The following is a 23,561-nucleotide window of genomic DNA, read 5'->3' as shown; positions in this document are numbered from 1 at the left end:
CAACATGATCCTCAAGCAAATATTTGTACTTTTTATGTTTTTAGAATGGAATTAACCATCAAGTCAGGCCAATGGTGTATTGTATTAAGGTTCTGGTATTACCATGTAAATGGTAAATGGTAATACTGGATGTTTCAGGGATACCATCAAGATGTAAATGAATTGACTGGCAGTGGTGCGTGAGAGGTCATCTAGCTAGGGGATCCTTTCGTTCTTCTTCCAGTAGCTCGGGTTCGGTGCGGGGAGTTTGAGTTCCATCATTTCAGGTCCTTTCTTGGGTTGGTTCAGTTCGGTTGTGCTGGGGTGTCTGCCGGTGGGTATTGTGTCTAGGTGGTCTTCTTCGCCGGTCTTTATGTGTTCATTCTCTAGGTTGGTCTTCTGAGTTCGGGAGTGTCTGTGATGGAAAGGATCTTCCTGGTGGAGTCGAAGTCCTTTTCTATCTCGGTATTGGAGGGGGCTTCGACTGTGCAGGTGGAGGAGAAGAGAAAAAACTTCTTCAGCACGATCATCTTGAGCACCCAGTGCTCCGATTGGCTAGCGTCGACGTTGGAGACGCTCTTGGATTTCCCTGAAGTTCAAGATTTCGTCAAATCCTTCAGGGAAGGGTCTAAACTTGTGATTACCCGTAGAGGTGAAAATAAAGTCGGCCGGTACTTAGAGGCGGCAATCTATGGGTTGGGTGGTCGGAAAGGTTTCATTCTAATCCCTGAGGGTTGCAGAGGATGGGGCTGGCGTAAGTTTTCCGGCGAGTTGAGATTGGTTTTTGCTTCTCTCTCTGCCTCGGTGGACCGTGGGATCATCTCCTCTGATGCGTCGGTAAAGCAAAAGGGGCCGTCGTATGCTACAGTGCTTAGGTCGGCTTCGGATTCTATTGCAAAGGAATTGCCTTTTGAGTGTGGTCGTCTCTCAAGGTTGAGGGCTCCACTAGCTGAACCGCATGCCCTTGATCTTTTTCTGGCGCTGAGGAGTGTTGTCCCTGAGGTTCTGAGAACGGCAATGGACTGCTCAATTTTGGAGTTCCCTCTGGCTGATTCATTGGTCATGGAAAATTCTCGTTGTCCGCCGGGCAAGCAGCGAGCTCCAGTTCGCTGCTCTCCGTCTAATTCGATGGATTTGGGTTCGTTGCTTTATCCACTGGGTAAGAGGAAGAAGTCCCATGCTTCTCACTCTATCCGAGGCGCAGTTCTAGGTAATTTCAATTCAAATTTGCATACATGGTTCCAGATGTTTCTTGGATTTTACTTAGCTATGGGCTGGACTATTGGGAAGATTTTGGGTCGTGCTGCTGGACCCGGTTTGGGCCCTAAGCGCATAAGGGTTAGGTTGGGACGGTTCTTGCCGAAACCCAAACCTTTAGCTTCTCTCCAGCCAGATTTTACAAAGATTGCAGGACTGGCGCCGTCGACTTCTTCTGGGTATTCTTCTCGGCCAGAGTACACGTCGCCGGCAGTTCCTGAGGCGGTTCAGGTTCTGTCTTCTTCCGGAGATGGGTCAAGCAAGGTTCCAGTCTCCAAGCCGTTTGACTTCCCCCCCTCGCTAGCGCCGGAGTTGCTGGTTCCGATATCTCTGGCTATTCCTCTGAATCATCTCCCGAGCAGTTCTGGTGCTGTTTTGGCAGCTCCGGTGATCCCTCAGTCCTCTCCTGTGGGGTTTTCAAAACCCTGTTTTGCTCCTCCTCCTCCCTCTCGGACAGCTGAGTTGGGAGTGAAGCTATGTTCTTCTCTACCTATGTTGCAAGTTTCTAAGCCTTTTCAGAGTTATTATAGGACTAAAGAACTCAGGGAAGGGCATTCGGTGAAGTGGAATGATGTGTTACTAGAAGACTCTCTGGTACCCTCGAAGATGTCTGTCGGCTTTGACAAAAATGATTCAGGTGCTAAGCCTCCAGAGAAGAAAGCAGCAAAGCCTTAGCCTCCAGTGAAGCAGGGTCTATTTAAGAAGGGGTTTCTCAACCCCCGCCTGACTGCTTCAGTCACTCCCGTTTCGCCTTGAGAGGTCATCGATGTCGGGTGGTAGGCTCTTCCTCCCCTTCGAGAGATTGTATCATTCCTTCATCCGTTGAGGAAAATGGTTTTTCCTAATCTCGTGTTTGGCCTATCGGTTTTGATCACAACGAGGAGATTGTGGTCTGGGAGGAGGACGTTGATTTTTGGGATGGATTGCCCTTGGATTGGGCGGTGGATGATGATTTTGGAGAGGAGGCATTGGCTATCAGGGATGCCATAGATGAAGATTTTCTACGAGACAGGATGATAGCGTGCCAGAAGTCCAAAGGCAAGAGGGAGCTTCTAAATTTGCAAAGTTCCATCAATTATGGCGGCGTTAAAACTTCTAGGCGTAGGAAAGGCAAGGCTCACATGATATAAGGTTGTGAGCCTTGGTGGGTTTTGTGGGTTGTATTGCAGGCCCTTGATTTTTTTTCCTTGCGTTTTTGTTTGGGTTCCTTTGTGGGTTGTTTTTGGGTGTATCTTTCGGGTTCTAGGGTTTAGGTTTTGTTGGGTTGTTGTAGCCCTTGTGGGTTAGCTGTGATTGCTCCTGTGTATACTTCATGTGTACTTAGGGGTGCCTTACGCTTTTTTCTTTAATAAAATTTTGCTTACTTATCAAAAAAAAAAAAACCATATAAATGCAAGTCCTTGTATGCCCAGGAAAATGACATTTAGTATACTAATATACTTTTTCATATCTAACATTTTGCATTTGTGTGGACGTCACATCACTGGCCATTTTACAGAATTCAAATCTGAAAAATCCTTGTGGAGGGGGGCTAGAAATCATCTAAATCAAAAACGTCTTAGTGCTCATGACTTCAGAATTAAGATACAAGAATGTCACATGACAGAAAATTGAAGTAGATTGCTTACTCAAAGCGTGTTGACCTTGCCTGTGCGTGGCGTGACTATTTATTTTTGGGAAAAGTCTAGATACCCTCCTCAAACTACCATCCAAATGACAATGTAAAATATCGCTATAATTTTTATTTAAAAAAAAAAAATACAAAATTTTAATTTTTTTTTTTTTTTTTTTAGAACAAATTTTTTAGTTTCTTTACAAAAACAAAAAATTTAAGAGTTAAATATCTTTTTGCCCCCTGTAGTTTAAAGACTTTATTTTTTGCCACCTATGCTTCATTTTGTATCACAAATGATACCTCGTATATGGCTACAGACGGAGATGGTACTTTCGTCCAAAAATTGACGAAAATACATGTGAACACTCTTAAAAAATTGACACGTCCTATGTCCCATTAAACTAAAACTTAACAATAAAACGATTAAAAAACTAAAAATATTAAAAACATAAAATATATATATTAAATATTAAAAAAGTGACACTTGTCAATATTTTAAGACCAATGATGTGGACTTCCGTCAATTTTTGGATGGAAGTACCATCTCTGTCTTTAGTCATAAACGAGGTACCATATGTGATGCCATATGTGATACGAATGGAAACACAGGGTACAAAAAGTAAAGCCTTTAAACCACAAGGGGGTCAAAGGTATTTACCCAAAATTTAATTAAAAAAAAATGAAAACTTTTTTGTTTTTCTTTTAATTTTAAATTTGGCCACTCTTGGTTTTATGTATTTCTTTTTTAATTTATTTTTTTTTAGTTTTAGTTTTTTTTAAAAAAAAAAAACAGTATTTTTTTATTTTCTTAAGGGTATTTTTGTCATGTGGGGAACATTGACAATTTTTGGTAGTTTGGGAGGACGTTATTCAAATTGAAAGTTTGGAGAGACATTGTCAGTTGAATGGTAGTTTGAGGGGGTATATGGATTTTACCCTTTATTTTTTAATCGCAAACAAGTACATAAGTGAAAACCTTTTAGTTGGGTTATTGGGTTATAAGATTTAGGAACATAAAAAAGATGTTTTGATACATGCATTAGGAGATATCACTCTTCAAGTTTTTATGACTGAACCACTTTTATTTAAAGGAAGTAGCTCATTCGGTCATTTGGGTTTGTAGAAGAGTGTAGTGACTACGTGGTGTAGAGAGAGAGAGAGAGAGGTAGCAACTAAAAGGAAGAAAAGGGGAGAGCAACTTAAATTGCAGAGAAGAAGAAAGAGTGCATCTCACTTTGTAGATTCTCACTATTTGTGTTGGCTACATGGTGGCTTAGAGAATTTAGAATATTTTCTCTTTTGTCTAATTCTCTTTTGAGTGAGTGAGATTTTGGTGTATTGGGGCTTTTGGGTTTTAATGGTTTTCTTTGTACTCCATCATTTTGATAATGAATTTTCCTTGGGTCTCCACCAGTGGATGTACGCTTGTTAAGCTGATCACTTAAATCTTGGTGTCTTGTGTGATTGTGTTATTTTCTATTATGCTATTTTCTGCTTCATTGGAGATCCCTAAAATTATTTTGTCACAACAAAAACCAATTCTTTCCTCAAAGACAATCTGGATGCACCTCACTTGGGGATGGATGGGGAAGAGCCGAAACGAAAGTAGGAGGTTGTGTATCATCGGAGAAAGAAACAAGTGGAGAAGGGGATCTGGAAGTTGAAAGATAATGAGAAGATGGTGGGCGATGGGTCGGGAGCTTCTGCTACGACGAATGGTAGTGCGGAAGGAGATAGAGTAGGGGCGACCGGCAATCCGGAGAGTCAGAAGTTGGTGGCTGTCAGGCGAAAATGACGATGAAGGCGCCAGAACCTGTAGAGAAGTTTGTTGTAGTCTATGGGGTCTTGTCCAAACACGATCAAAGAAATATGGAAACGTCACGGCGTGATGGAGGGACCAATTGAAGAGGAGAGGTAGGCATATGTGAAGACGACAAAGGCAGAAACTGCCGAGAAACTGGTAGGTGTTTCTAAACTGGGTCAGGCCTAAAATTGGTCAAATCTGTAGAGGGGGTTCTGGAAAGGGTAATCTTTTTGGGAACTGCGGGGGCGGAGGAGGGGTCAGGGGTAAGGATGGGTGGAGGTGCTAAGGCGAATATGGACATTGGGTGTTCTTCTAGTACGAAGGGCAATCTCAATTCAGTGCAGAACCAAGGTGGGAGGAGACTAAGTGTAATTTCGAACATGGGGGATACTGGCAACGCTTCGGGAGATTAAGAGCTTGAGAGAAGGTTAGGCTGTGTAGGGAATGAACTTTATATAGATCTATAGAATTATGAGTCGAAGGCACTTCTTCTAACTTATGAAGAGAATGGCATGGGGGAGAAGTTGGAGAGGAGTGAACTATTGTCCATCTTTCCTTTGGCAGTGGGTGTGGATGAGGGGCCTCCTAATAAGGTGTCTTCCAATTGGGTGGTTGATAGGGTGAAGGATTTTTGCCATGGCTTGTCGTGTGATGGATTCGAGGGTAAAATGTTGGCATTATTGTTGAGATTGAAGCAACTAGAGATCATTCTTTAGGAAGAAATATGTCTAATGTTGGATTGCTCTATTAACTATGATTAGAAGGGGGACAATCACAAAGAGGGAGAGGCCAGGGGAGGGGTTCAAACGGTCTTTTTTGAAACCAAAAATAGTAATGTGGAATGTTAAAGGGTTTAATGCGCTTAATAAAAGACTGAGGATCATAGGGCTTCTAAGAGAATGGAAGGTAGATGGTGTATGTCTTTTGGAGACAAAGCTGGAAAATGTTTAAAGGGAGGTGGTTCAGAGCTTATCGGGCTGCAAACATGTGGATTGGTGCTGCATGGGATCAAGCGGGGCCTCAGGTGGAGTTTTGTTAATGTGGGATAGGCAGGTAGTGGAAAAGATTGAGGAGTGTGCGGGAAGATATACAGTTGCTTGCTCTTTGAGAAATACTAATGATAATTTTGTTTGGGTGTTTGGGGGGTGTATGGGCCGAATGATGATGGGGATCGGAGGGTTTTGTGGGATGAGTTGGCTAGGTTGACGAATTGGTGGGAGATGCCATTGTGTATTGGGGGAGATTTCAATGTGGTTCGGTTTCCAAGTGAGAGATCAAGTGATTTGAGTTATTCTGCAGATATGGCAGAGTTTTCAAATTTTATTTTCGTTTAGGCTTGGTGGATTTACTGCTTGTAGGGGGAGCAATTTACTTGCTCAAATAATTAGGAAGAACAAATATGGTCTAGAATTGACAGATTCTTACTATCTCCGAAGTGGGAAGAACATTATCCAAAGGTGACACAAAGGCAACTGCCAAAACTATTGTCAGATCACTTTTCCGTTGCTGTTGGATTGCAGGAAGCTTAGAGGAGCGAGTAGGTATTTTAAGTTCGAAAATATGTGGTTGCAAGCTGAAGGTTTTGTGGAACATGTCAAAAATTGGTGGATGTCATATATGATTTTCATGGTTTACCTAGTTAAGTTTTGGCTAGTAAGTTGAAATCTTTGAAGGTGGATTTGAAAAAATGAAATGAAGAGGTTTTTGGTGACATAGGAAAGAAAAAGAAGGAACTATTGGATGGCATTTGGGATCTGGATTTAATTGTAAAGGACTGTGGTTTAGTGGAGGAGGAAACAATGAGGCAAGTAGATATGTCTAAGGAGTTGGAGAAAACTTTCCTTTTTGAGGAAGTGAGTTGGAGAAAAAAATCTAGAGCTTTGTGGTTGAAAGAGAGGGACAAAAACACCAAATATTTTCATAGGGTGGCCAACTCACATCGAAGAAATAATCATGTGGAATCTTTGAGTATCAACGGTTCTAGAAATTTTTTTTGGTTTCACATCCAAAGAGACCAAGTCTTCCTCTAGGTGCCCCCTTCAAATCAAGAGCTATTTGGGATGGGTAGTCGAGAGAATGGAAAAAAGGTTGGCTAACTGGAAAAAGATCTACTTGTCAAAGGGGGGGCGTCTTACGCTCATCAAGAGCACGTTATCCAGTCTTCCTACATACTTTCTTTCCCTCTTCCCGTTACCAGTAGGTATAGCTAAGCGATTGGAGCACCTTCAGAGAGACTTTCTTTCAGATAGTCCAAGCGGGGATTTCAAAATACATCTGACTAATTGGAAGACAGTTTGCGACCCTATTTCCAGAAAGGGGTTGAGTATTAAAAGGTTGATGGTATTCAACTAGGCTCTTCTCAGTAAATGGCTTTGGATATTTGGGCATGAGGAGCATTCCTTATGGAGACAGGTCAAAGTATGGGCTCAAGAGAGGAGGTTGGTGCTCAGAGGAAGCTCGAGGTCCTTATGGGGGTGAGCCTTTGGAGGAATATTAGAAATGGATAGGTTTTTTTTCCAATTTTCTATCTTACGGGGGTGAGCCTTATGGCATGAAGTATGGTGTGGAATAGAGCCATTGAAGCATTCTTTTTCCGAACTCTATTCCATTGCTCGAAACAAGGAGGCCTCTGTGTCTAATTATTTGGACCTATCCAGTTCCTTTATCCATTGGAATCCTAGTTTTATTAGGGTTGCACATGATTGGGAACTAGAATCTTTTGACTCTTTCTTTAGTCTTTTATATTCCTCGAAGACGCATCCGGGGGAATTGGACAACTTGTTGTGGACTCCCTCCAGCAGCCAGAGATTTACAGTGAAGAGTTATTATACTCTATTATAGTTAGGTGAGCCCAGTTCTTTCCCTTAGAGAAGTGTTTGGAAGGTCAAGGCGCCTCCTCGCGTTGCTTTCTTCTTGTGGACAATAGCACTTGATAGAATTCTCACGGTGGATAATCTTAGAAAGAGGGGCTTCTCTTTAGCTAATTGGTGTTGTTTGTATAAAAAGAATGAGAAAACGACTAATCACCTTCTCATACACTACAAGTATTCTTCGCCCCTCTGGCAATTGATTCTTAATCTTTTTGGAGTCTCGCGGGTTATGCCTAGCAACATCTAAGTGCTTCTTCATTGCTGGATAGTACAAGGGAGGGGACATCCCAAAGAGGCAATCTGGAGAGTTATTCCTACCCTCTTAATGTAGAGCATTTGGAGAGAAATGAATCATCGTATTTTCAAGGTTAGTGAGACAAATGTGCTATTTCTAAAATCTTCTTTTTTGAGATCTCTATTGGGTTGGGTTCTTGTTAATGTTCCTAACTTTGTCTCTACAAATTTGGTTGATTTGATTTGCTTTCTACATTGTAGCAGCTTATAGGGTTAAGTCCCTATTTTATATTTTTCATGTACGAGGGTTTAACCCTTTTTTTCTCAATAAGATCTGAATTATTCATAAAAAAAAAAAAAATAATAATAATAATAATAATAATAAATTTAAAAAAATTAAAAATAAATAAATAAATAAAAAAGGAAAGATGTGGTTTTTGGGAGAAGTTGAGGGATTGGATTAAGTTTTGCATTTCTACGGTGAGATTTTCCATATTGGTAAATGGAAATCCATATACTTTTTTTACTAGCTCTCGTGGACTGCGGCAGGGGGATCTGCTCTTGCCACTATTGTTTGTGGTGGTTATGGAGGCATTAAACCGGATGTTGACTGCGACAATGGATCAGGGTTCTCAGTGGGCCGGGGACAACGAAGGTTTGGTAGTGTCTCATCTTCTATTCGCCAATGATACGCTTATTTTTTGTGGTGCGCATTCCGAACAAATTCGATATTTGCGCTATATTTTCATATGTTTTGAAGTAGTTTCAGGTTTGAGAATCAATTTAGGGAAATCTGAAATTGTCCCTATCGGCAAAGTGGAAAATGTTGAAGATCGGGCTCATCTTCTTGGATGTAGAGTTGCTTCATTGCCCATGAAATATTTGTGTTTGTCTTTGGGTGTTTCATATTAAGAAAATGGAACGTCGAACGAAACTTTATTTATCGAAGGGTGGTCAGTTGACTTTGCTTAAAAGTACTCTTTCCAACCTACCTATGTATTATATGTCATTATTCCCAATTCCAATGGGGCATGGCTAATAGACTCGAGAGACTTCAAAGTGATTTTTTTATAGGGTGGCATTGGGATGGGATTAAATTCTATCTAGTGAATTGGAGGAGGATTTGCACTCCGATAAAATCAAGTGGTATAGGAGTTTGAAATTTGATTCAGTTTAATCGAGCAAGGCTTTATAGAGATTGGTGATCGAAGCTAAATGAGTTTATGAGGGGTGGTCTATCAAAGGAGGTAATGGGGACATATGGAGTGGGAGGGGGTGGGATAAGTTCTCCAATTTTGTCTATTTTGAAGTGGGGGTTGGGTCAAAAGTAAGTTTTTGGCACGATCATTGATGTGGGATACTGTTGCCAAGTATTTGCGTTTCGAGATAGGTGATGGGTCTCATATTAGCTTTTGGCATGATTTATGGTGTGGGACAGGCCTCTCAAGCTCTGTTATCTAGCTTTGTACACTATTGCGCGTTCTCCTGATGCTTGGGTGGTGGATAATTTGTCCGTGGTAGGAGGCGTGGCTCATTGGAATGTTCTCTTTACGCGCTATGCTCAAGATTGGGAGGTGGAGATGGTGATGTCCTTCTATGAACAGTTATACTCTGTTTGGATTCGGCATGGGGAGGTTGATAAGGTGGTGTGGAATCTTTCTAAGAGGATGAATTTTGAAGTGAAGACCTTCTATAAAGCATTAGTTTGTCACGAGGCGGCCTCTTTTCCTTGGAAGGGTATGGCGTGTTAAAGCTCCGAAGTGGGTGCTGTTCGTTGTTTGGACAGCGGCTTTAGGAAAGATTGTAACACATGACAATTTACGTAGGCGTGGTATTGTGGTGGTAGAGTGGTGTGTTATGTGTAAGAAGCATGGGGAATCCGTTGATCTCCTTCTTCATTGTGACGTGGCATGGGTTGTTTGGAGTTCTTTTTATAGCTTGTTCGGGGTGGAGTGGGTTATGCCTAGTAGTGTTTTGGACTTATTGAGTGGTTGGGGCACTTTGCTGGGTCGTGGTCCTATTAACCGTATTTGGAAGCAGGTTCCTTTATGTGTTTTGTGGGGCTTGTGGCATGAGAGAAATTCTAGGCTTTTGAGGATGTAGAAATACCAGTTGGGGCTCTTTGTAATAATGTGCTTAATATGTTATATCTTTGGGTGTCGGTGCATAGCCCGGGTAGTATGTCGTTCGCTGATTTTTTACTTTCTTGTTTGTTTCTTTCCTCTAATTATGGGCACTTTTGTATACTTCCTATGTACTAGGGTTGTGTCCCTCTAAGCTTTTTAATGAATTCTTACTTATCAAAAAAAAGTATTGCTCGAGAAAATGACGTGTAGGTGGTGGATAATATGCTCTTTCAAGATGGAATTATCCAGTTGAATGTAATTTTTACACGACCTGTCCAGGATTGGGAGATGGAGCTGGTACTTTCTTTCTTTGAGCAACTGTATTCTGTCAAATTACAACATGGAGAGGAGGATGGATTAGGCCGGAGTCTTTCTAAGAGGGGTAAGTTTGAAGCGAAGTCATTCTATAAAGTGTTAACTAGCCATGATGGTCCTTCATTTCCATAGAAGAGTATCTGGCGAGTAAAGGCTCATTTGAGGATGCGTTTTTGTGTGGACAGCAGCCTTAGGAAATATTGTGATACATAATAATCTGCGAAAAAGACATGTTGTGGTGGTTGAGTGGTGTTGTATGTGTAGAAAGAGTAGGGAGTCCATTGATTACCTAATGCTTCACTACGAAGTCGCCAAAGAACTATGGAGCTATCTTCTTACCTTGTTCGGAGTAGAGTGGGTTATACCGAGGCGAGTCATCAATTTGTTGTACAGCTAGGGGTGTAAACGAGCTGATCTTGAGCGAGTACCCCTTGTTCGAGCTCGGCTCGTTTACCTTTTTCACGAGCTCGAGAAGAGCCAAAAAATTGGGCTCGAGCTCGGCTCGCCAGGGTGTAAACCTTGTGCGGGCTCGAGCTCGTGCTCGCACTATTAGCCGAGTCCGAGCTTGAATACTCGGCTCGAGCTCGATTCGAGTAATGAAAACGGTTGGCACCAACGCCATCCCCGAAGACTAGGACCAGTGTTCATGTGGACAAGTTCTCGCTAACCCTCAACATGCCATGACTCACTCCCATACGAGACCAGAACCAGCGTTCCCATGGACGAGTTCTTGCTAAAGAAGTCTTCAAGTGCTAAAACATTGAAGATGGGTAGTGGAGCGAAGCGGCATGGTCTCTGGGTTACAGGGTGAGTGTGGAGCTAGAGTTGGAGTTGGAGTTTTGTGGAAGCTTTGAGAAGTCTTGAAGGTTGGACACCGAATAGTAGGATTTAGGGTTAAGAGTGTTGGATGGTTAAGATAACTCATTGATGATCTAACGGTTGATAAGTCTTATGGGGATTAGGGGGTAGCAGAAGGTGGACATGGGGCAGCGTGTTCTTGGGATGTGTTATGGCCTGAGTGGAGGACAACTGCCTCATAACTCAATGGTCATTTCATCAGAATTGCTTTTTCTTAAAAAAAAAAAAACGCGCACAATGGTAGGACTTGTAATTGGAAGGAAGTAATTGAATGAGAACTAATTTTTACTGTTGAAGATGGGTAGACACGTCTGAAGATGGGTTTTGGCTCTGTTTTTGTGATTGAATGAGAATTAACAACTTGAATTCAAGTCTCACCACTTCATCATTAAAAAAACAAAAAAGCCCCTCGTAAGTCGAATAGAACAAAAGGCAATTAAAATTGTGGCTATCAAAACTAAAAAGCAAGTAGATACCTCATTTTTAGTTTACAATAATGACAATTAACAAAAAAAGAAAAAAAAAATACATGCGCCAGTTTACAATTTTACATTTGCTACTTCTTAAATAAAAAATGTACATGAGCCATTTATTATAGAGAAATGCTAGGATGTATACTCTTTATAAAAAAGTGTATAAGCCATTTATTATAGAGAAATGCTGGGGTGTACACTCCTGTACACCTCTCATCCCACTCTTACATGTGTTTTTATTTTTTAAACAAATAAAATAATAAATAAACACATGTAAGAGTGAGATAGGGGTGTAAAGAGTGTACACCCCAACATTTCTCTTTATTATATTTTACAATAATAACAATTTACAAAAAGAAGAGAATTTTGTCAAATAAAATTCTTCCCAAACAGTCACTTGAATAAGACTGTTGTGTGAACTATGAAAATACATAATTATAAATATGATTGTGTAAGTATACTTATAGCTTAATTGTTTAATATTTATAGCTTAATTTGTAATTATGTGAATTCATATTTATAATAATGTGATTATATGAACTCAAACTTATATCTAATTTTCTAATTATATATTTATGAATTATGGTATAACAATCCATAATCTAGATACTTAGATACTTAATCCATATACTTACATACTTAATACAGATATAATGATCATATCATATGATTTTGAACAAAAAGAGTACTAATTTGATATGATATCTTAAATAATGTGATCTAAAGATTCCTAAATAGCTAATGATAGAAAATTGTAACAATAGGCAATATAAATATTAACCAACCGGCCCTTTTATTAAAAAAAATAATATTAAAACTTATCAAAAAATAAATAAATATTAACCAACATATATTAAATTAATAATATTAATAATGACAATTTTTATTTTTTTATTTTTTTTTATAAGTAATAATGACAATTATTATATAATCATATGATCCTATGTATCCAAATATTGGCTATGAATCTATGATAAAGTATGATCATTATGAGTTATAAATCATAATTATTATAATTCATAACTATCTACTAATAATAGTAATATCATATGATCATACGATCTAAGTATTATCATATGATAACATATTAACATGATCTAACAATCCATATGATCTTAGATCTTGGATCACGTGATGTAATGATTACTAAATATCTAATTATAATACTTATAACATATAATAAAGTGATTACATGTCATATGTCACAATGTTATATTATTATATGATTATATAGTCTTATATATTACACGAATAATATAATTAAGTATATGGATCGTCAATATATCATATGACTAACAATTAAGTATTGATATTATTCACTTTTACTATTTCATATACATATAACCAATTAATATATACTGACCAATGACAATTGTTATTTGTTACTTAATTTATGCTTACATATAGTATATTGTTTATTAATATACTATATTATAAAAATAAGTTATATATTAACAAATTAATATATATATTAATAAGTTATATATTAACAAATTAATACACACACACACACATACAAGTCGAGCCTTAATAAACGAGTTGATCCTTATACGAACACGTTCACGAGCTTTAATCGAGTCGAGCCGAGTTTATACGAGTTTGCATCGTTTAATAACCGAGCGTGATTCCATGTTCACGAGTAGCTCACTTAATAATCGATTCGAGCACGAGTCGAGTTTATTTGAGCCGATCTCGAGTAAACTCACGAGTAGCTCAGCTCGTTTACACCCTTTTGTACAGTTGGAGCTGTTCAGTTGGGTGTGGTACCTTTAAGGAGATCTGGAGGTTGGCTCCATTGTGTTTACTGTGGTGTCTTTAGCGTAAGAGGAATGCTCAGGATTTTGAAGACGTAGAGACATTGGTGATAGATTATACAAAGCTTATGCTTAACACGTTACATCTATGGATAGCGGCATATCATAGTTTGATTGTTTCTACTTAGGGGTTCTCTTATATACTTCTCTTTCTTCCTATTAGGGGTTCTTTTATGTTCTTCTCTTTCTTCCTATTAGAGGTTCTCTTGTATACTTCTTGTGAACTAGAGTTGCCCCTCTCTGCGCTTTATTAATGATATGAAATAACTTATATATAAAAATAAAATAAAAAGTACATGGAGTGGGTGTGCATTTTCATCTTTTTAATTCATGAAATTTGATGATATTATTTTTTTTTTTCCATCCTCATAGCCGCTCAGAACACCGGTTATTGCTTCGATCGGATAATGCTGATAGCCGTCTCACTCCTTTGGGACGTGAAATTGGATTGATAGATGATAGACGCTGGAAACTATACCAGGATAAGCAAGCTCACATTTCAGAGGAAAAGAAGCGATTGAAAACTGTCAAGATTTCAGGTTCGTATCTTTGTTCATAATTCTTTCTTGATTTTTTTGTTCTTCCAGTAAGGAAAGTAGTCTAAAACTCTCTTCTTCTTCCAGTATCTTTGGGGAATAATATGTAATTTCCTAATAGTATAGGGAGTAATATGTAAGCCTTCTAGAGGAAGGCTAGGTGTCCTAGTGAGCTTTTCCCTATAGCTGTGCAGAATATTCCTGTAAATTGGCTTATCTATTTAATGGACAAAGGAAGAGGAATGAGTTACGTCCAATTAGCACCATTCCATTTCTTCAACCTCATTTCATTTCATTGCATGGTATTAGAGCATTGCAATAATTGTAAGTAGTAAATACATTCTACATTCTGTTCACTTCTTTTTCTTCCCTTTTATGTTCTGCAAGGAAAATAAATAAACGTGCTTTGTTCTTTCGCACTCTGACTAGCTTCATCATCACCATAGCCATGTTTGTTGAATGATGCCATCATTGCCACTGTTTCCCTCACCAAGGTTGCGAGAATGACGCTTCACCGCTCCTCATATGTGTCCTGATTAGCTAAATGATTCAAGGTAGTTGTGTGGTGTTGGTACTGGTGACCTCTGTTTGGTATTCTAGTGGTTGCAGCGACGCCAGATGTTTTTGTTGTAATGGCCGAAGAGCACTTGGTGACCACTGTTTGGTCTTTTGGTGTCGCTTCTAGAGTATCAGTCAAAGTTTTTCTTTTTATGGTTATCAGTCACAGTTTAGCCTGGCCAAAATCCTAGTAGTGGTTTTCGGCAACGCCTGTGGCCACCAGCGAAGGATTGAAGAAGAACTCTGCCGTTTGGTTGCAGGGGTGCCTTGTTTAACAAACACAACCTGAGCCCAACCTACTTTCAAAAAAGGAAAAAAGAATAAAGCTCGCGCCCTATAACCCCAAAACCCACCATTAGACCATCCCTGCTTTGCCCATTATCCCAAGGGCCTTGACCTGTACTGCTATGTGTCGGGACCATGTTCAGTTCGAACCATCTCTCGCCTGCTTCTGCCCCTGTTGACCGCATTTGATGGTTGATGATGCCCTCTCGCCTGCTCTGGCCCCATTTTCACCAGATCTTCTGTTCTTCAATGCCCGTTGGTGTTCCAGTCGGTTCTTGCCACCTTTTCCAGTGGTGTCTTGGTCTGTGTGACCCCTTTGGTGCAGTCTCAGTGGCACTAATTTGCGCCGCATCATTTCTCCAACAAGCTTGCCTCGCCTTGACTGCTCTGTTTTGGTGTTCTCTTGGTGCTCTGTGTTGGGAATATATCTCGAAGACAATGGAAAGACCCAAGAACAAGCATCATGAAATCATAACAAAAGATTATGCAGAACAAGAATTTGCAAATGCATAAGAGTTGTACCTGAAATCGGCTAGGCTAGGTGATGGGGGTGATTTGATTCCTCTTGCACCAAATTCAATCCACGCATGTAGGGTTTTGAGGCCTCTAAACCTTGTCCTCAATTCTGATTATGAGATTAAGAGTGTTGGCTCTAATGCCCACACAAGACCCCTTTAAATAGGCTTGTGTTTCCAAGTAAAGGTAGGACTATGTTTCCTTGTCAAAATAGAACTCGAAAACCTAGGTACTCTTAACTATTATACACAGCCACTAGGGTTCTCCTTGTGTAATTAGGTCAAGCCAATAAGGTATAATAATCAGCTTGAAAATGGACCTAAATAAGAAAATAAAAACTAGTTTCAATAGGCCTAGGACACTTGCTATATCCCATTACTTGTCCTACATTACTGTTAATTAAAATTTATTCCATTAAAAAATTGTAATTGCACTCTAGGATTTATTCTGATTAATCAAAACTTCCGGTGACATCTTATAATTGCAATTGACCCCTTCATGAAATATTCATATTCGAATTAAAGTTATAAATAAACTGTCAATTTAATTCACTATCTCTTAATCCTTGAGTACCCGATTTAATCTCTTAGTTATTCTTTTACTCTTGAAATCATATTTCATGTATAACATTTAATTTTAGTAACTCCTAACTAAAATACTCCAGCCAGAGATTCAGAATAATCAATTCCCATTAAATTTATCTCAAGCGGATATTACATGTTTTGATTCAATCAAAGGAGTATGGATTCCATCTTGAGGAGTAGTGTTCACACAAAGCTACATGTGATTACCCAACACATCGAAATTTTGATCGTGAAAGATCTCATTCCTAAATGTATCAAAATGACCTTCACTTGGCATTTGAGTTCACATTCCTCTCAAAATTGAGAGTCAATACTATAAGCTGCCATGAGTTCAAATTATTCATATTGACATCAGTTATATATAAAATAACAACTCACGTGGGCCGTTCAATGCATTGTTACCGCACCAACATATCAATCAAAAATCTCCACTACCATGATCAGGATAGATCATCAAGATTGATCTGTTATGGTCACATCAAATGGAGTGCTCATTTCCATTACCGATACGAGCAATAGTTTATAGGTTATAAGGTTTATGGTTTAGATCTTTCATGTTATAATCTCATCAACAAACCTCAAACCATATTCGATATAACTTAAAGACTATATGTATATATACAGAATAATATGCATATCTAAAATATAATATGCCCAATGTTATCATATGATTTAGGAAATAAATAACTTTATTTAATAAACCAAAATGCCGTAGAATAAGAATTGGCTTTTAGGGCATAAACCCTAATAATCTCCCACTTTCCCTTAAATCCAATTTGACATACATCTTAACACATTCGCTCTTGGTGAGACTTCAAAAGTCTTATGAGTTAAGGTCTTAATGATTGGGTTTGTCAAATTCTCAATCGATGCGACTTTGCCACAAGTACATCTCCATGAGAGACAATCTCTGTAATGAGATAATACTTTGGTGTCACAAGCCACTACTTAGCCTCCATGGTAGAGTTAGCAATGCAATATTACTTGACAAACTAATAGTTCCACCACCTAGAGTAAACACTTTACCCTTGAGGCGGATCTCCATAAATCACTATCTGATTGGGATGTCAGAATCAATATGACCTGTGGTTATCAAATCCATACTATAGTAGACAAGCATATAGTATGTCGTTCTCCAAAGATACTTGAGTATATACTTTACTACTATCCAAAGAAGTGGTTTAGGATTTGACTGATTTTTGCTGACCATGCCAATTGCAAAACAAATATTCGGTTTAGTAAATAACACAGCAGAGCTCCTAGTTACAAAACCGTCTGGTTGCATCATATAGATGTCCTCGTGAAGATAACCGTTTAGAAAGGCCGTCTTGATTGTCAAATCTGATAATCAAAATAAGTAGTAATGGCTAAAAGAGTCCAAATAGACTTAAGCATGGCTACCAGTGAAAAGGTTTCCGCATAATCAATCCCTATTTCTAAGTAAAACCTTTTGCAACCCTTGCTTTGAAGGTTTCAACATTCTCTCTACCCACCCGTCTCTTCCTCTTGTAGATCCACTTACAACCTATGGGATTAATGTCGTTAGGCGCCTCTACAAGTTTTCAGACTTGGTTGGAATACATAGATTCCAACTTGATTTCCATAGCCTTGACTCAGCGGTCCGAATCCACATCATTAACCGCATCCTCGTAGGTCCTAGGTTCCAACTTAGGTTCTTCCATGATAGCTTTACAAGCTTCTCCCAAGAACATGAATCTATCAGGTGCCCAAACAATCCTCCCACTACGACACGGTATGATGGTACTAGGTATCTCATTTGTAGTAACCTGTGGTGTATCTGTGTTATAATATATATTACATATTATGTTGGTTTATTTTCTTATAAGAATATTTTTCATTTAGGTTTGATTACCACTTTATATTCTTCATTATTCTATTTCCTTGTAATGTTTATTTCATTCCTTAATTAGTTTAGGTCTACTTTATATTTGCTTGTTCATCACTCCTAGGGTCTCTATAAATTGAGAGCATTATCATATAGTTCAATATGGTGAATATAATACAATTTAGTCAAGATGTAGCCCATACGTCTCTTTCGGCTTCCGCTCTCTCTCCCATCTATTTTGTACTATTTTATATATATATTTCCACATGGTATCAAAGCCACTATTTTTCTGGTGCCTCTTTTAAGCCTCCTTTCTCCAACGTGCAGTTTTTTTTCCCCCACATTTAAGGGTTTCTTTAATGTTTTGTTCACTATGACAACAGTATACCAAACGCTCTAGCATCTGACATTTCTTCTAGAACCACCTTATTCTTTAACTTGAAGTTCACATAGTTATCATCTAAGAATCTGGCGTTTGTGCTAACAAATTTTTTCCTATCCTCAAAACTATAGAACAACCCAACCCTTGTTCCTTTTGGATACCAACAAACAAAGATACTTCTATCCTTGGTTCCTACTTATCAGACTTCCCTCTCAGCACATATGTAGACAACCCCAAATGTGGATATATCTATACTAGGCTTTCACCCTAACCACAACTCAACAGGTGTCATGGGACTAGATTTGGAAGAAACGAAATTTATTAAGTAAATCGCAGTACCTAGGGCTTATCCCCAAAAGGAAGTAGGTAGAATAGCATAACTCATCATAGCCTTCACCATCTCTAAAAGAGTCATATTCCTTCTCTCCGCCATACCATTTTGCTAGAGAGTACCTAGTGCAGTCAATTGGGATGTTAAACCATCCTCTGACAAGTAATCTTTGAAGTCCCCAACGAGGTATTTGCCACCTCGATCTGATCAAATAGCTTTTATGTATTTGCCTAATTGCTTTTCGGCCGCAACCCAAAACTCTTTGAACTTTTCAAAGGCCTCAAACTTCTGATGCATTAGGTATACACAACCATACCTAAAGTATTTTGTGAAAGTGATGAAATACTCATAACCCCCTTGTGCCTGGACTCTTATAGGACCTCATACATCAATATGCACTAACTCAAGCACATCATTGGCTCTGTAACCTTTTGCAGAAAACAGCCTCTTGGTCATTTTACCTTCCAAGCAGGATTTGCAAATTGGGAACTAATCAAGATCCAATGGGCCATGGTCATCCCTGACAAGTCTTTGGATCCTACTTGGATTAATATGTCCAAGGCGTAAGTGCTAAAGATATGCTTCATCAGTAGAAGGAACCTTTCTCTATAATGATAAAGAGCTAGATTTAGGTTCTAAAACAAATTTATTAGCAATATGAGAATCAAGAGTAATAATATACAAACCATTAATAAATCCAGAACAGATAAACAATTTACCTTTCTTTATTACTGTGGTATCCTTCAAAATAGAAGTGTAACCGTATTTAACCAATTGATTTATATAAATCAAATTTCTGTGAATAGAGGGTGCATATAGACAGACTAATAAAATTAAAACTTTTTATTCAAAATACAAACTAATAACTCCAATAGCTAAAACTGGAGCTCACGGCCGATTTCCAAGCGTTAATTACATCTCCCCATCACTCAGTTTTTTGATCTCTTGAAACCCCCTGCAATGATATTGCAGAAATTATTAGTGGACCCTAAATCCACACCACAGGAACCTGTGGGATTCCCCACCAAACATCTTTCAACTAAGAAAGAAGAATTTTTACCTTGGCGTTTGGAAGCCAAAAACTTTGGATTGTTTCTCTTCCAGTGCCCTGCTTCGCCACAATGGAAAAAACTTTGGATTGTTTCTCTTCCAGTGCCCTGCTTCGCCACAATGGAAACACTTTCCTTTGAGCTTGGCATTTGTTGCTTTATTCTCTGCTTTGTTCACTCCTTTGGCAACTTGCTTTCCAGCTTGTCTGGAACACTTCTTTTTTCCCACCTTTAGGCTCAGTAGAAGATGCTTGAGCCATATCCATACTAGCCTTGGCCTTTAGGAGGCATTCCACTGCGACTATCACATTCACCAACTCAAACAAAGTGTAAGCATTTTGTTCATGGAAACATTAACTCTATATTGGCTGATTGAGTCTAACAGGGACTAGAGGATCATATCTACCTGAGATTCACAATCAATCTTTGCACCCATGACCTCCAATTCCTTTTGACATGCGATCATTTCCTGACAATGATTGCGAACTGGAGTGTTCCTTCAGCCATTCTAGTATCAATCAAGCTCCCCATCAATCTCTGCCTAGCAGTACGACCTTCTTCAAATATCTCCTTCAGACCAACTATTATGTAAAATGCGAGTGAAATGTCCTGCATCTGATGCTAGTACATTTGATAGAGATGCCAAGATGCAAGATGTCACACTTTGCCATCTCGTTGAACTGATTCCAGGGATTATATCATTGGTTGTCCTCCTGAGTGGCCTCCAACGCTGGGAACTTCGCACAAGCCCGAGAAAGCAGAAAATTGTGCCCTTCAACCATTAGGACATTATCCAAATTACACTTCCAGTTCACGTAATTCGGTCTAGTCAATTTTTTTTCATTAAAAGTGGTGGCTAGAGGGCTAAATGAAGACATTTTAAAACTGAAAAATAAACAAGAACATAATCAGGGCATTTCAATTTTACAAATAAACAATATAATATGGAACCCAAAAAACCATAATATATAGAATGCAACAATAACCTAATCCCACAATTAATATCCCTCGGCAGTGAGGTTAATATTAATTACCATAACCAGGCGAGAACTAGTTTTAAATAGGCTTGTGTTTCGAAGTGAAGGTAGGACTAGGATTCCTTGTTAAAGTATGACTTGGAAAACCTTGATTCTCTCACCAACATACACGGCCACTAGGGTTCTGATGCAATCAAATAAAAAAAAGGAACAATGAAAAAGGATATGGGTTATTTCGAGAGAGCCGTGATCTCCAATGACTACTTTGAAGGAACCGTGACCTCCTAAGACACCGAAAAAAAAAAAGGTTCTAGGTTTTCATATTATTCAGCATGATATTTTATTGATTAGGATTACACTTATATAGAAGACGGCTAGGCCATAAGACATAACCATTAAATTTAGCCGTCATTACATCATGCAGGAAAATAACTAGGAATGAAATAAATTAATGGAAAATGCATTCCTTATTAGCTAAAACACTTAGGGAAATAATATATGGAGCTTATACTCCTTATTCTCTGCTGACTTGGGCTTTAAGATTGCCACGTGTGCTGCCACATAAGCCCTGAAAATCTGAACGTATCATCCCTCTCTCCTAACATCTTCCTTGTCCCCAAGGAAGAACTCCGGTTTTCCAAAAATTACTCCCTTCCCTTCCACCCTTTTCACTGCAGCTTCATTGATCAGAGGACCCTGGACCGCACCCATAGTAAAGCCATCCCCAACTTGGAGATTACGGACAGCTTTAAAAAAAACATTTACAGATTTCTCGTAGATACCTTCTTGCACACGAACTCTATTCTGCTGCAGCACTCCCTTAATATTTTCAGCCCCTTCTTGATAGGGAGACAAGGACTCTCTTGGCCTGCCGGACCCATTCTTTAGCTTCTTTGGTTTCGGCTCAAGCTGGTTGCTAGGTAGAACCCTACTGTTGACACCAAACTGCACTAGACTAGCTGCTACAAGAATTCCAGCAACTCCTCCCCCGACAACACGACCATTAGGGCTTGAAATACCCCCAGAAAAATCAAGCTGCATCGTGACGCCCTTGCCAACCTTGACATTGATTATATGGGGCATAAAATTCGTACCAATAGAACCTGGTTTGAACTCTTCCGTTATGGGCAAGGATTGGCTTGCCGGAGAGGTGCGTGGTGGAGAAAAGTTTTCAATTCTTTTCCTGATCTCCTCCATCCGTTTGCTCGCTTCTTTGTACGTGAGGAATTCTGACCGCTTCTTGTCTAGCCTTGCCCATTCCTCTTCATTCCAAAAAGACATAGTCATGGTGTGGATCGGAGATTGTTGTAGAAAACAATCAACCTCGCTCTGATACCGCTTGATGCAATCAAATTAAAAAATTAAAAAAAAAAAAAAAAAAAAAGGGAACATATCCATGATCTCTAATGGCTACTTCGAGGCAGCCGTAACCTCCTAAGACACTAAAAAATGTTCTAGGTTTTCATAATATTAAGCATGATATTTTATTGATTAGGGTTACACTTATATAGAAGACGGTTAGGTCATAAGACATAACCATTAGGTCTAGTCGTCATTACATCATGCAGGAAAATAACTAGGAAGGAAATAAACTAATGAAAAACACATTCCTTATTAGCTAAAACACTTGGGGAAATAATACTATTTATTTTGATTAATCAAAACTCCAAGTGACATCATATAATTGCAATTGACCCATCCTTGAAATATCCATAGTCGAATTAAATTCATAACTAAACTGTCACTATAATTTACTATCTCTTTATCCTTGAGTACTCGATTTAATATCTTAATTATTATCGTACTCTTGAAATCATATTTCATTTAATATATTTAATTTTAGTAACTCTTTACTAAAAATACTCTGGTCAAAAATTCAGAATGCTCAATTCTCATTAAATTTATCTCAAGAGGATATTTCATGTCACTGTAATTAAATCAAAAGATTATGGATTTCATCTTAAGGAGAGATGTTCCCACAATGCTACATGTGATCACCCAACACACGAAGATTTTAACCCTTGAAAGATCTTACTCCTAAATACATGACAGTGACCTCCACTTGACATTCGAGTTCACATTTCTCTCAAGATTGAGAGTCAATACTGTTACAAGTCAATACATTTCTCTCAAGATTGAGAGTCAATACTATTACAAGTCAATACATTTCTCTCAAAATTGAGGGAGCTTTTGAATTTGAAAAGCTCCATTAATTACGGCGATGCAAACACTCCCTCTAGGGACGGGAAAGGCAAGGCTCTCATGTAGTAGGGTTTTGTGCCTTCATGGGTTTTGAGGTTTTCGGGTTTTAGGGCTTACCTCCTTGTGGGTTTTGTTGAGTTCTTTTGTGGGCTGTTCTCGGGTGCTCCTTTTGGGCTTTAGGGTTTTGCTGGGTGCTTTTTGTGAGTTGGCTTTGGTTGTTCGTGTATATACTCCCTATATACTTAGGGGCGCCTTACGCTTTTTCTAATAAAACTTTTCTTACTTATCAAAAAAAAGTTGTCGTGAGGTTAAATTATTCATATTGACAGCAATTATTTATAGAATAACAACTCACGTGATCCTTTCAGTACGTTATTACCGCACCAACATATCAATCAGAAGTCTCAACTTCCATGATCAAGATAGATAATTATAATTGATATGCTATAGTCTTACCAGAAATGCCCAATTTCATTACTGACTACGAAAAATAGTTTGTAAGTTACAAGGTTTATGGTTTACATCTTCTGTATGATAATCTTATTAACACACCTTAATCCATATTCAATATAACTTTAAAGACTACATGGATATATAATAGAATAATAAAATATAATATGCCTAATGTCTGCATGTAATTCAAAAAAGAAACAATTTTATTTAGTAAACCAAAATGTCATATAATAGGAATTGGCTTTTAGGGCATAAACCCTAAGACTGTGTTTGGTCTTTGGTGTTTGGTACATGCTTGGAGTTTGGGTGTTTAGGTATTTTTGGTATTTTGGTGTTTGGGATTTCTTTCTGCTGTTTGGCTTGTTCTCTGCATGGGGCCTCCTCGTTTCTAAGTGCTGCATGTTCTTCTTTGTGCCAGTGTGCTGCCCATCTGTTCTCAGATTTCTGTGAAGTGTTGTTTCTGAGCAGCTTGCGGTTTTCTGCCCATGATTTCTGCC

The 23,561-nt window shown here is 38.7% G+C and overlaps 1 protein-coding gene across 4 annotated transcripts in view; it reads left to right on the top strand.

Annotated features, from left to right (window-relative positions):
* The window catches only part of LOC133856949 (uncharacterized), an 87,355-nt gene that overhangs the window by 50,553 nt on the left and 13,241 nt on the right, over nucleotides 1-23,561 (top strand). For all 4 annotated transcript variants that reach the window (XR_009898262.1, XR_009898263.1, XM_062292013.1 and 1 more), the window contains exon 10: nucleotides 13,718-13,884. Coding sequence is in view for 2 of the 4 variants with exons in the window: in XM_062292013.1 (XP_062147997.1) it covers nucleotides 13,718-13,884 (167 nt within the window). In the remaining 2 variants the exon portion in view is untranslated. The remainder of the gene's footprint in view (nucleotides 1-13,717; nucleotides 13,885-23,561) is intronic.

Source organism: Alnus glutinosa, chromosome 14 (genome assembly GCF_958979055.1).
Source record: "Alnus glutinosa chromosome 14, dhAlnGlut1.1, whole genome shotgun sequence".
NCBI classification, from domain to species: Eukaryota; Viridiplantae; Streptophyta; class Magnoliopsida; order Fagales; family Betulaceae; genus Alnus; species Alnus glutinosa.
This window is presented reverse-complemented; position numbering and strand designations above follow the sequence as displayed.